This window comes from Enoplosus armatus, chromosome 9 (assembly GCF_043641665.1).
Source record: "Enoplosus armatus isolate fEnoArm2 chromosome 9, fEnoArm2.hap1, whole genome shotgun sequence".
Taxonomy (NCBI): Eukaryota; Metazoa; Chordata; class Actinopteri; order Centrarchiformes; family Enoplosidae; genus Enoplosus; species Enoplosus armatus.
The window spans coordinates 13,552,003-13,564,765 of NC_092188.1; the positions used below are offsets into that span (position 1 = coordinate 13,552,003).

Genomic DNA, 12,763 nt, shown 5'->3' on the forward strand with positions numbered 1-12,763 from the left:
AGGACATGATGATACCATTATTATGTTTTCATTTATGCACTTAAATTAATTGAAACTCACTCAACATCAATACAATGGCGCCACCCACTGGATTAAAACTGCCAGGTTCTGTGATGCTCAAAAGTGTTTTGGTCCACAATGAAAACACAAATGCAGATATACCTTGAAAGCTTCTGTATAGTAAGGATTCTTTTTAATATTCCCCTCAATAACAGTGAATTAAAGGTCACTTAATTGTGAAAACAGCCAAAATGAGAACTCAATGATGAGAAGTTTAGAAAGTTTTTTAGAACAGCCATTTAGGCCGAAATTACTCCAGTTCATGTCTGTCGTGTTACTGGGAAAACATTCAACCATTTGAGGAGGACAGGAAGCATTTATCACCATAATATGAAGGATAGTCAACATCTTTTCAGTTAGTGCATCATCCAAATTTCTAAGGAAAAAAAAATGTACTAATGGACTAAGTTTTTCTTGGCAGTTAGCTGGGACAAGAGCCAGATGAAACAGCAATCTCAGCATTTTTTTTTCCTCCTCTTAAAGAAAATAAAATCCTGCCAACGTCTCCTTAATCCCACCTGGATCACCACAGCAGACTGAGCAGCTGAGAGGAGCTTTGTTTGTGAGGTCTCACCTTGTCCATTGTCCTGATGAAGAATAGCATCTGTCTGGAAATGCAATCTGTGGCGAGTATTTGCGTTGAATGAGGAAGCCAAGAAACCAGGAAATATATACATGAAGTACGCTGAACAAACATGACGTGCATAGCAGAACAAACCTAGCATCTTGGATGTGTGCCTAGTTCAATGCATTGCTGGGAATCTTAATGCTGCAAGTCACGGGATGCGCTTTAGAGAGCATGAGAACATTTTGAGTGTCAAATCTTATTCTGCAGAGAATCCACAGGAGACAGAAGACACTTCAACATGTATTTTCCTAAATGCAGTTAAATATTCACTCACTGAAAGGCAGAGACTCAGTGTTGGCACAGCTCAGTGTCAGTGACAAGGACTACTTAATGTGTTAATTTGTTGATGTGTTATGAGGAACAGCAGTGGCTCATGTTGGCACGGAGCTCTGAGTGAAACACAACAGCAGTCTGGAGAAGCTGTGGACATAAATACCAGCACACATATATGATCTTCTTTTGATCATATTGTTTCACTGAGGAGAGTTTGTCCAGAGTTCAGAGGAGAGTAGCTATCGTCAGCCCTTCTTACAACTAAAAATGTTCTTTTGTGAGCGAAGCAGTAAAAATAAGACAGACAGCGGTCTACTGAGAAGTGGACAAAAAGTTGTGGTGATGATGAGTCAAACATCAGCCTACTCTCAACAAGTGGAGGAGTAAATGTGGTACGTCAAAAAAAGAAATGAAGTTGCTTAAGTGTTGTGGCGGCTCTACTGTGGTATAGAGGTAATTTTCCGTGTGTATATTTCCTGGTCCACAGACTGGGTAAATGCCAGAAAACTCAAAGCAAGCAAAATAGTTCTCTCCTAATGGGGACTGAGTCATTCAGAATAACAATGCCCATAATTATAGTGAACAAAGGCTCACTTAATGGTTAAAAAAAGAAAGACAATCTAATTAATAAAAAACTGTGTAAAATATTCTGAACAATATTACACCACCAACATCAAAACACCTGATGAAGATTATTGTGGAAGACTTACATACATGCAGTTTGTGTTTGATGTTTTCTTGTTGTAAATGGATGACAATAACTTTACTGGAAGATGTAATATAAATTTGCAAACCATCCTTTCAATTTGGAGGCCCAATTTTGCACTCAAAAAGTAGGAGGCGACATGATTGCTTACCCTTTGAGTTGACCACTGCAAGGTCATACAGATACACTGAGATCTGAAACATCTGGACAGTTTATGTTTGCAAGGTCTCACCAGCTCTGCAAATCCAGAAAAAATGTTTTAAAACAATCACCTCAGTTTTGTTTGTTGTTTCATTAATGTCATGTACCTTTGAACAGAGGAGGATTTGCAATGTTACACCTAAAGTATTTGCAGTAATGCAGGTAGGAACATATGTCTGCTGTTCCACTCAAGTTTCAGACAATTGTTAAGGAGGCAGAAATGATGCAGTTAGAAATATTTTAATTGAACCTTTAACATAGTGATGGTGGTTATTTTTTCCCAGTAAATAAAGCTTGAGGGATGCTTGATTTTCAGCAGATTCCTTTAGGATTCCTATATATATTTTGTAGATGTGCAACGGATGTGTTTAGCTTTTACTGTTTTGCTCATTTTGTGATCAAGAGCAACACATCCTCTGCTGTTTAGTAGTGGCTTGTCGACAGGTAAACCACGTCGATTGGAAGCAGTCTCTGATACCAAGACTAAATGACAAGAGGTGAAATATTTTCTCTCTTACAAACATGTAAAGCCTCAGACAGGCAGCAATATTCACAATAATTGACTGCTGCTATGAAAGGCTCCCAAAACAAAAGTGGTCACATTTCATTAGTCACAAAGTTTAACGTCTCACTGCATCTGAAAAATGGGGACCTAATAAGGCTGCGTCTATTTTTAAATTGGATGCCCAGAAACATTTTTCATTTGTTTCCCTCGTTTCACTGTAATACTATCAGTGCTTCTCGTGTTGTCTCTCATTTTCCTCTATACTTCAAATATAGAGGAACACTCTATACACACGCTTTTGGTATATTTTTTGAGCTATTTATCTTCTAGGTTTGTAATTTTGTTTATTCACGCACATTCAGACATGTATTTTTGTAATAAATCACAGACATTGCTATCTTACTTTTTGGTAACTTTTGATATTCTATATTGTAACTGAGCACATGACAAAATCTTAGATGTTCAGTATTGATAATGAATGATTAATGTCTGGTTCTATAACTCATTCTTAACTAGTTATCTATGATGAGTCGTTTGTTTGAGCCCGAGCTTCAGGTAGATAAACTGACAGAATCCTTCCTCTGAACTGACCCTCACTCATGTTAAACTCTCACTCAAACAATGAACCTTTGTCCTCTCTGTGTTCCCTACAAAGGATGCAGTGGGAGCAGACCAGTGTTGTACATACAGTATGCCAGAGGGAGTCTGCTATTAAATGCTTAAAACTCAGGAAAGTCAGTTAATAAACGTTCTAGTCTGGACAAGAGACTTTTTGATTTGTGTGGTATGTTTGAATGTTCTTTACACCTCGTAAAAAGTTTGCTCAGTATCACAGCAGCTCTGTGCTACAACTACTGTAGAATTCCTTTATGTTTTAGGAGAAACATCCAATTAATCTAGAAGATTTTGTCATGATCAGGAAATTATGTTTTTGCAAGCACTAAGTTTGACACTAAATTATGAGGTACACTGATGTTTCTTTACTTGCTGCCAGAGAAGTGACATAATTCTGGCTGACCAGGAGGTAAAGGAGGTATTAAAGGCTAATAAAAGGACAATGAATATACTCCCCTGTAGCACAAAATTAATACATCTGTTAATTTAGTGGGGGAAGAAAACTCACTAAACATCAAATCCAATGTTTCATATCACTGATTTTGTCCTTGATGTTCCCTCTAAACTCTATTTATCACCAGCCCTTACAAATAAAATCTCTTAAGTTCAACTCAATCAGTCTCTGCTTCTAGATTGAATCAGTTCACTCCGTTGCCTGATACCATTTTCCTTTTTTGATTTACTTTTCCTGAGGGGCATTCAATGAGCCAAAGTAACGTCACTTCAGCAGTCTGTGCTCTCTGTTTGATAGAGAACCAGCACACAATGCTCTCAGCTGAAACTAGCTTAAACAAACAACGTAGGGAAAAGCAAACAGTCAGAGAAAATCAGTGGAAAACACTTCAGGGAAAAGTCTTTTTTTTCTATGGGGTGTTTTTACACTATCTAACTGGAAAAATGACAAATGTCACATTCATTTTAAATAATTATTAAAATATAAATAACAAGTATTGTAGTTTTTGTCATTGTCCTGCATACAATTTAACCGAGACATTGCTGTCAGTTAAATTAGCTATTAGTTGTTTCATCTTCCCATTTATTAGTATCTTGATTAAATGGTAAACAGATTAGATGGCTTACTTTATTCATATCTCTTGAAACACATCTCCATTTCAGTATAAAAGATTGTTGTCTAAAATGTCAGTGACTGAAGGCACTGCGTTCTGTATATGGCACCACTCTAAACACTGAGGTTTCCATTTGGCAGTAAAAACATGATCACACAAACGTCAACACAATTAATATGTAATGTGCATATCTAAAACATTACATTACAGTATAAAAATAGCAAATACACTAATATTTAAGACAATAGTATACGACTCTTGTGTAGTGGCATCTTTATGATTTGTTTACTGGCATCGGGGAAACTTTCACTTTGGTAGAACATTCTCATTTTTGGCACAGTACGGCAACAGTTAGTTAGCAAAAGCGTTCACATTTATCGGTTTCCTGACTGTCCATTCAACTAAAAACTAAAACTTAAAATTCCCACTGATAGAAACTTTCACAGGATCCATAAAGATGTGGATCCAAATAAAAAACGAACTGAATGCAGTCAGTGTTTAAAATAATGTAGTATAAGAAATATATATTAATATTATGTATAATTAGATGCATAAGTAATAATTTTGAAACCTGCTCTTTAGGTAATGCAGATTTGAAGAAACAGTAAATGTATTGAGTATGTGCTGAAAAGAATGAAGAGGTATCTGAATTGTGTAATATTCTAAAAAAGCCAAAGGAGTAAAAGATGCACAAATGTCGATGCACAATTTGACATTTTACACAACTGAGATTAATGGTACCCAGAACTACATTTGACTGAAAATGACCTACCAAAATGAACTTTTACTTCAAGGCTTCATCACATGTGCACAGACATATAGATAAAAGTGACAAACTACTCTTTTGTTTGCAAGTTAAAGTTAGGTTCCTTCAACATATTTCACACTCAGCACGTGAGATCTAAACATAAAGTGCAAGTACCTGATTGAATGTCAATGTCAAGTTGCTTCTAATGCTTTGTGTAAAAAATGAGTATGAAATCTAAAAGAGCCAAGTAACATCAAAACCTTACTGCTGTGTAACAAAACCTCTGTGTCTCTGTTTGGCCCAAGTGCGTGGAGGTTGCCGTCATCACTAGAGTGCGTTTGCAGAAGGTTTAGGAATTTGGGTAAGCAGAGGCTCGAAAGATATCGAGACAGTTCACTGTAATGAGGGCACCGGTCAGCTGCCTCCACTGTCTGGTGGCAGGGTTTTTCATTTTGTCCATGACAAGGTGCAGATCCTGGATCATGTCCCTGTAGCTGTCCCCATATCTCAGACTCCAGGAGTACAGGAAGTCATAGGCGGGCTTCCACATTGACTGAAACAGAACAGGAAATACAGAGTTTGTAGAAATAAAATGCACATCATATTTACTGCAAGTCAGAAATTCAGATCAGATCAGTGTTTTCAACTATACATCCATTACTTTCCAGTATCAATGTGTACTGTTAAACTGACCTGGGGACCGACTTCTCCACTCTTCCCTCGGTGCGGTGCCTCATAGCCCGCTATCTGAGCACTGGACAGTTTCCCCATCTTCTCAGCGAGCTCCCGCCATCGACCTCCCAGCTCCACGGCAGTGGACAGAATGACTGTGTTCTGAATCAGCTGGGCCACAAGATTCACAGAGTCCATCTTCAGCAGACCCTAGGGTGACAAACACAGAGATAAACTGTCACCAAACCATGGACAGTTCAGGAAATCAGAAAGGACAATATACGGTTTTTCTCTACTTACCACCATGAGCTCATGCAGAAACTTCTTCCTGGTCTTCTCAGCGTGGCAGTCCTCCTTCAGCTTCTCCAGCACGCAGGCCACTTTATCAGCCTCAGTTTCAGGGCACCTCCGTGTGATGGTGTCCAAAGGCAGCTTGCTGTAACCCAAAGCATCAGCAAAACCTCTCCAGCTACTTATGTGTTCAGTGACCAGCGTCTGGATGGCGGAGTACATGTAAGTAAGCTTTTTGAAGGGCAGCGTCATGTTGTCCAAGAGGACCTCTGTGCTCATTTGGATGCCGGTGAAGTCGATCACTTGGTCTCTGGCTATGAGCTTGACGTTTTTGCAGTGAACCAAACCAGTCCTGCCCCGGAGGAATCCGATATACCACTCCTTTACTTTTGAGTTACCCACTGACCTAACGCTCTCCCTGGATAGGAGAGCCACAGTGTCCCCCTTGAAATACTCCAGAAGGTACTCTACACGTGGCTGACGGAGGACTGACTTCAGGGCTACACCATACCACTGTAGGTTCACAGGTCTGTCTGTGAATTTGGGGAAATCTGGAACACTTTCCTCAGGGATAGGTGAAGTTCTCGCCATTTCAATCCGCCTTTCCATCTGCCTTGGCACTCGCTTTTCTGATCTGATGGGTGCTGCGGGAGGGGACGCCACCTGGAACTGTGCAACAGTTGCAGCGTTTGATTCCTTCACGTGTAGATCTAATTTAAAAGGAGTCATTTCTGTATTACTAGGACAAGATAATGCAACTGGCAGATGCAAAACGGTCCCTATTTTGAGCTGACTTTGTCTCACTTCTTTCTGTTTGTCCTCAGGTTTGATTTTAAACATCGAGTCTGTGAGGTTAATCCCGACGTGCAGGTCGTTCACTTTGTCTGGTTTAAATCCACGTTTTCCCCAAAGCTGCAGCACAAGTTGAGGCAGGTTTTTGTTTCCTCTGCAGATAACTGAAAACGGGAGCTTCGGTGGAACGTCCTCATGACAGCAAACCACTATTACAACCTTGAACGATGGATGGATGTATCTGGGGCCGTAAACCGCTACAGTGATTTGGCGGTCAAGGTAATCCCACACTGATGTAGCAGGGGACTGGATTGCAGAGGCCTCTGCGACTGCGATCACATAAAAATGTGTCTTCAGGTCCTGCAGCTTCATCTGCATCATGTTCTTGTGAATGTAACAGTCGTTCACTTTAAGATAAGGTCCCTCTCTTTTGCTGGACACCAGCCCGACCACAGTAGTCATCACCTGACTTAAAGGGTCACTCTTCACCTCTCCAGACAGTTTAATCTCCAGAGTCATACGCTCCTTTGTGTTGATGTTGCTGAGGACCACCTCTAAAAGTGGACTCATGGTTGTTGTATAGTTGTTATTGAGTCCAGGAGGAGGATCTAGCATCGCTTTCAGTGTAACTTCCTGGACTTCTCCAGGAGGAACATGGCCCTCTGGGATATGGATGCTAATTTCGGAGTCTGGTAACTTTACTGAGCCTCCAGTGTGGCCGATCTTGCAGATGACCTGAAAGTCAGTGGCCTGGGTCTGAGCCCACCCTGGACTCTGGCTAATCAGATTTAAGTCCAGACATGAGCGGGTCAGCTGCCTGTGGCTCAGCCAGGCCATCTTATAGGCCTCCCTGTCATTCTTTAGCCACTCAAAATCTGGGTTCAGCACCGTACCAGGCGGTTTGAAGCTGTTCTCCCGTTTCGGCACTTTTCTCTCCAGATCATCCAGGATGTCTGAAGCACTTCTCCACCTCCCCGATCTGTTGCTGACTTTGTGTTTGTTTTCCAAAAAGTTCCCCACGTTGCCCTCATCTGAAGATGTGCTGATGGCGTCATCGTTATTCGCGTCCAAATGTTTGTCATTGTCTTGTTTTACGTTTGATGTGTTGGAAATGTGTTTGCCTGTGCTGCTGTGTACGATGTCATCCAAGAAAGGATTTGATCCAGACAGTTTGTTCCAAAAGGGATTTTTTGACTGAGATGCAACTTCTGGCTGTAAAAGTGGCATTCGTGTCACATACCCACCTGTGAAAATATTAGAGTTCAGTTAGGACGTCTGTTAACATCATAAACAGGTTTTCAGATTTAGAACCAGAGGCTGCTTATGCTTCAAAATGAGCATTTTACCATTCAGGTTGTCACTAGCTGAGGCATTGTTGTCCAGATCAATTAACGTCCCCTCAGATTTACTCCGCATGAGACTCCCAACACGATGGAAGGACTTTGCTCTTCCAGCTGCCATATTTGCATCTGTAAACATAAAAATGTTAGTTCCTGACTTTACTTTACTTTAATCCTGAACAATGCAACAAAGGTTCCTGAGGTGGACCAAAACGAATACCCAAAATACTGAATAAATATTATATTCTATACTTACTAATATAACTCATCTAGAGCTGAAACAATTAATTATTAATTGATTGGCTGATCAACAGAAAATCAATCAACGACAATATAAAAACTAACTTTACTGACTAGAGCTTCTCAAACATGAGTACTGGTGGTTAGAGAGTGTGATACATTTTACAGACATGTTACAAAAGATGAATTAAGAAAATAATAGGCAGATATATTGATAAAATAAAAAATATTGTTAGTTGGAGCCATAAATTTATCAATAATAAGCACACATATATGTTGAAATGCTGTGACACATAACAACAACCAATACCTCCACAACAAAAGACACATGAGCAAAGTTATTGTTCTGTCTAAACTATGTTTCCTTCATGGCAGTGAGCCCCAGGCTGTCCCTGCAGGGCTCCTGTCTGTTACAGGAAACTGTTCCAAAGCATGAAATGAAGTCTGAATTATATTGTCTGTCACTTGTTTGCATAAAAGGACACTACCCATTCACGACTTGTCACAGTGAGTCAGTCATTAATAATGCGGTTTCTTACACCAGTGCACAAAAACAGGTTGGTCTTGTCAAGCCAATGACACAGTAGACGGCTCTCTCAGCGCTTCTTACTATGATCAAAGTGCAGTGACACTGACTGTATTACTGACAGTAGAAATGGCCATTCTGATGAAATACTGCATGACAGGCTTATCTACTATGGGCTGTACCGTGATTCCTTTAGTACAGTAACACTCCTCAGTATTAACAAAACGATTCTGATCTGTAATCCTGCGCGTGTTTTTATTTATTTATTAATTTAATCGGCTGAAAATACTCTCAAACAAATCTCACATTAATCCATACAGAGCAGGAAACACACAGCAGATTCAGACATTAAATCCCCGCGCTGAGTATGAATTCACGAACCACAGCTGCACCCGCCACACTGACTGACAGGTGTGTGTCAGTGGTTACACATTAATACAGCATATCCCACACAGGCTACTTCCTAGTACAATAATAAGAGAAGAAAAAAAGAAAAGAAAACAAAGTTAGATCTCACCGTGGGCACGAGATGGTTGTAGTTTGGCTTCAGCGCGCTGGCAGGAAAAGAGGCCAGTTCAGTGTCATTTACTCTTCTCTTCTCTTCTAGGGCGTTTCTATGAAGCTTACAAGCTCCTGTTACTCTGTTTGCTCTCAGGTACGGGGCATTTCGGGACTGGAAGTTTAAAATGATAGAGGAACCCCGGAGGGGGGAGTGGCCTCTCGGAGTTATAGTAACTACAGTACCCACAATGCACCACTCTGTTTACGTCGTGAGACTTACAACACCTGAAACTGAGCGATACCTGGAGTTTCGACTGGAGCGTGAGTTCAGTGATAAGCATGCTGGAAACGCTGCTGGCACACAGGTTGGAGGTTACTCATGATGGAGACACACAAGAAACGAGGTTAATCCAGCCACTCAGCATACATACATAGTTTCCACTGATGCAGCTGCTGCAGTCCACACAGCATTGGGAGAATTTGACAACAAAACAGGTGTTTATGTGATTGTTGTAGTGAATTAATAAGCCAGAAATAACACAAGGAGGCCAAGTGTCATAGCAGTATGTCTTCTTCTTTTTGTGATGGTTGGGTTTTATTGATTTTTACTGTGTGATATTATCACTGCCGTTTTGAGTGACTGCAGATCAAAGCCAAAATGAACTGTCAACACAACTTAATCCCATCAAGGACACAAGTCATGTTATTTTAGTGAACAGGTAACAACCGCTTACTGTGATGAATGCCTGAATAGATCACTAATTAAGACTGTTAGATCATATTTAATCTTTATAGAAAACAGGAAAACACTGTTTCAACAGTTTACAGCTTATTCCTGAAGTCTAACAGTTGCATGCCAAAGTGTGTGAAAATGTTATAACTTTAAACGCCCATTTGGGAGACGCTGACTGTTCGTATTGTTATCTCTGCTGATGAATATTCATGCTGAAGTTGAAATGTCCTATCAGAACTGTTGTGGTCTTTGGATGCAGGTCCTGGCATCCAAAGGCAGTCAGTTCTCCAGGAATGTAACTAAGCACTCTTGAGGAGATTATGAATTTTCATGTAGCAAATATGGTCAGTGGCTGCAGTTGCCTGGACTTTAGCATGACTAATTAACATCCCCTAGGCTACTGCACAAGTGAAAGTGTTTTGTAAAATATTTGACTGAATATAAAACCCACTGAATGTTGAAATGTGACCAGTTTTGCTTTGTTTCACGTCATTCATTGTGATCCCGAGCTGTGCGTGCATGATGTCGGTGTTAACTTCTTGAATATGAAACAAAACAGACTAAATCAGCATTCCTCCCACGTTCCACCAGAACACAGTTGCCATAGTTTCATTATCAGCACCAAGTCAGATCATTTTGTATCAAGCATCTGAAACAGAACACACAGATCTGTGAGCAAACTCTGCTCCCTTGTGGCTGTTTTAAGATTATCGATGGGATCAGACTGGTGACATGCTCTACTTTACTTTTTAATTTAATTTTGTTTGCAACAAATCTCATGAGAAGACCCAAACCAAGTATTGCCTGTGTATCCAAAGCTTGTTATAGTTTCTATATAGCCTCTGTGCCATTTTTCCTCTCTGACAGGTCAAAATGTCTGCTGTGAAAAGGAGCCATCACTAGTGGTAAGATGTGTTTTATGAGGTTTATTACTTTAACCTCTTCACAACAACGAGCCATTGTCCTTTATGTCATCTTAAAAGAGTGGCTGTTTCTTTCGTGTTGATAGATTCAAGTGAAAAGTGTTGAAAATATTGATGAAAAGATTATTATATAGTATGGATGCTGCAACAGCGTAGCTTTAATGTCACTTCCCTACTGCTAATGTAGTGTTTATCCCTTCGGAAAATTACCTTTTAGCAGAAAGTACATTTTAATGTGGTTGTACTTTACTGATGACATTTGTCCTTTTTTTCTGGAGCAGACTAGATTTGAGGACAATTTTGTGTGTTCAAGAAAAGAACTGTTCTATTTCAAATCTCACATACAGGTAAAATGACATACTTTGTAATTCACAGCTGTGGAATTCCCACTGAAATGTTGGTGATTTTCACATTTTACTGGAGTTGAAAGTTAACATGAGAACTGAGGAAAAATGTCCAACCTGCTGTGCAAACCCATTATTACCTCCTGGATAATGAAATGCATTGTCGTCAAGTGGAATTTAAGGGTGAAATTTAGAAATGGTGCCTGGGACTTACATATTTGTGCCACTTGGTGGAGTCATTTCTCCACCGTTCATCTGGTCAGACTTCAGTGCTTTCTTCGTCTGTTTTAGATTTTCACCAATCCAACAAGTAATGAACTGTTTACTGTCTGTCCAGGTGTTTATTTCAACCACAATGTAGGGTATAGTAGGGTATAGTAGGGTATAGTAGGGTATAGTAGGGTATAGTAGGGTATAGTAGGGTATAGTAGGGTATAGTAGGGTATAGTGCTCCTCCAACACTACTGAGGCCCACAGGCAGCATGCAGTCCTGTCAGCAACACTTAATGGAACCTGGCAGCCTTATATAGCCTGCCACTGACAACGACCTCGACGTCTACCACAGTATGAGGGAAATCCACCGCTCACGTGACATCAAAACTAAACTAAACTAAACACATACAACAAGTACAATAACACACTTCTATACTACACTATTGTCAAATAGTCTGCATAATCTTAATTTATGTTATACATTACAACAGAATCATAGAAAACCTGAACAGCAGATTAAAACATCCCTTCACTAATTATCACATGGTCTCTCCCGGAACCTTTAAATTGGTGCTCAGGTGCCTTGGGAACTCTTTTAGCCAGAACACGCTGGAGAGGACACACAACAGAGGTGAGTGACCAGAACACAAACATTTTTACATTATTGCCCTGTTAACACTACATTCAGTCCACCATCATTTTGGCAAAGATTATACCACAATGAGCGCATTGTGTTGAGGTAACCAAGCTAGCTAAACTAAGTCTATGTTTGTCTTTACAGGGCCGGCCTTCAGTCAGTTCCAGCTGAGAGGCAACTACAATATCTACAAAATGCACACCATTAATACAAGCAACAATTTCAATAAAACTCATTAAACCCTTCAAGCTTGTGCCTGGTTTCTTTTACCCTTACTGTATGTGAATTATGCTACGAAATACTAGTAATGAAGACCATGGTTACAGAGCTGATATACAAACAACAGATATAAAGGTACAGAAGCCTGCGTTCAGCCACAATGAAGCCTTCCGACGGTCAAAATAAAGTCCCCTTTTTATGCAACAGCAATCCTGCCATAGTGATTAGGGCTGCATTTATTGATTAATCTTCATATTTTCACACTCAATCATTGGGTCCTTAAGTGAAAAGCCGTTGTCCTCAAATAGTCTTTTTTTTTTTTTTCTTGTCCGACCGACAGCCCCAAACCAAAGATACTGAATTACTGTAACGTAAGAAAAAGCAACAAATCCTCACATTTGAAAAGCTGAACCATAAAATGTCGGGCATTTTTGCCTGAAAATCGACTTGATTCATTGATTGTTGCGGCTCTCGTTGTGATTTTTGCTGTTGCAGATCTTCCGGTATATATTGCAGTATAGTGGTCACT

General features: G+C 40.0%; 1 protein-coding gene across 2 annotated transcripts; it reads right to left on the reverse strand.

Annotated features, from left to right (window-relative positions):
• Positions 1-5,051: 5,051 nt before the first annotated feature.
• On the reverse strand, positions 5,052-9,254 carry macc1 (MET transcriptional regulator MACC1). 2 transcript variants are annotated; one of them, XM_070912594.1, is made up of 5 exons: positions 9,182-9,254; positions 7,905-8,027; positions 5,776-7,802; positions 5,497-5,685; positions 5,052-5,356 (listed from the first exon to the last, which is right to left on the reverse strand). In XM_070912594.1, exons 2-5 carry the CDS (start codon positions 8,017-8,019, stop codon positions 5,153-5,155), a joined length of 2,535 nt encoding a protein of 844 aa, XP_070768695.1. In that variant the 5' UTR covers positions 8,020-8,027; positions 9,182-9,254; the 3' UTR covers positions 5,052-5,152. The 2 variants fall into 2 exon arrangements, with proteins under 2 accessions (XP_070768695.1, XP_070768694.1); XM_070912593.1 differs by lacking the exon at positions 9,182-9,254 and having other exon boundaries at positions 7,905-8,037.
• Between the last annotated feature and the right edge of the window lie 3,509 nt (positions 9,255-12,763).

Coding starts and splice junctions, on each gene's coding strand:
- macc1 (XM_070912593.1), bottom strand. CDS start 8,037: ATGTTTACAGATGCAAATATGGCAGCTGGAAGAGCAAAGTCCTTCCAT. Junction 5,686..5,775: donor TTCTGCATGAGCTCATGGTG/GTAAGTAGAGAA, acceptor TTGTCACCCTAG/GGTCTGCTGAAGATGGACTC. Junction 5,357..5,496: donor GTGGAGAAGTCGGTCCCCAG/GTCAGTTTAACA, acceptor GTTCTGTTTCAG/TCAATGTGGAAGCCCGCCTA.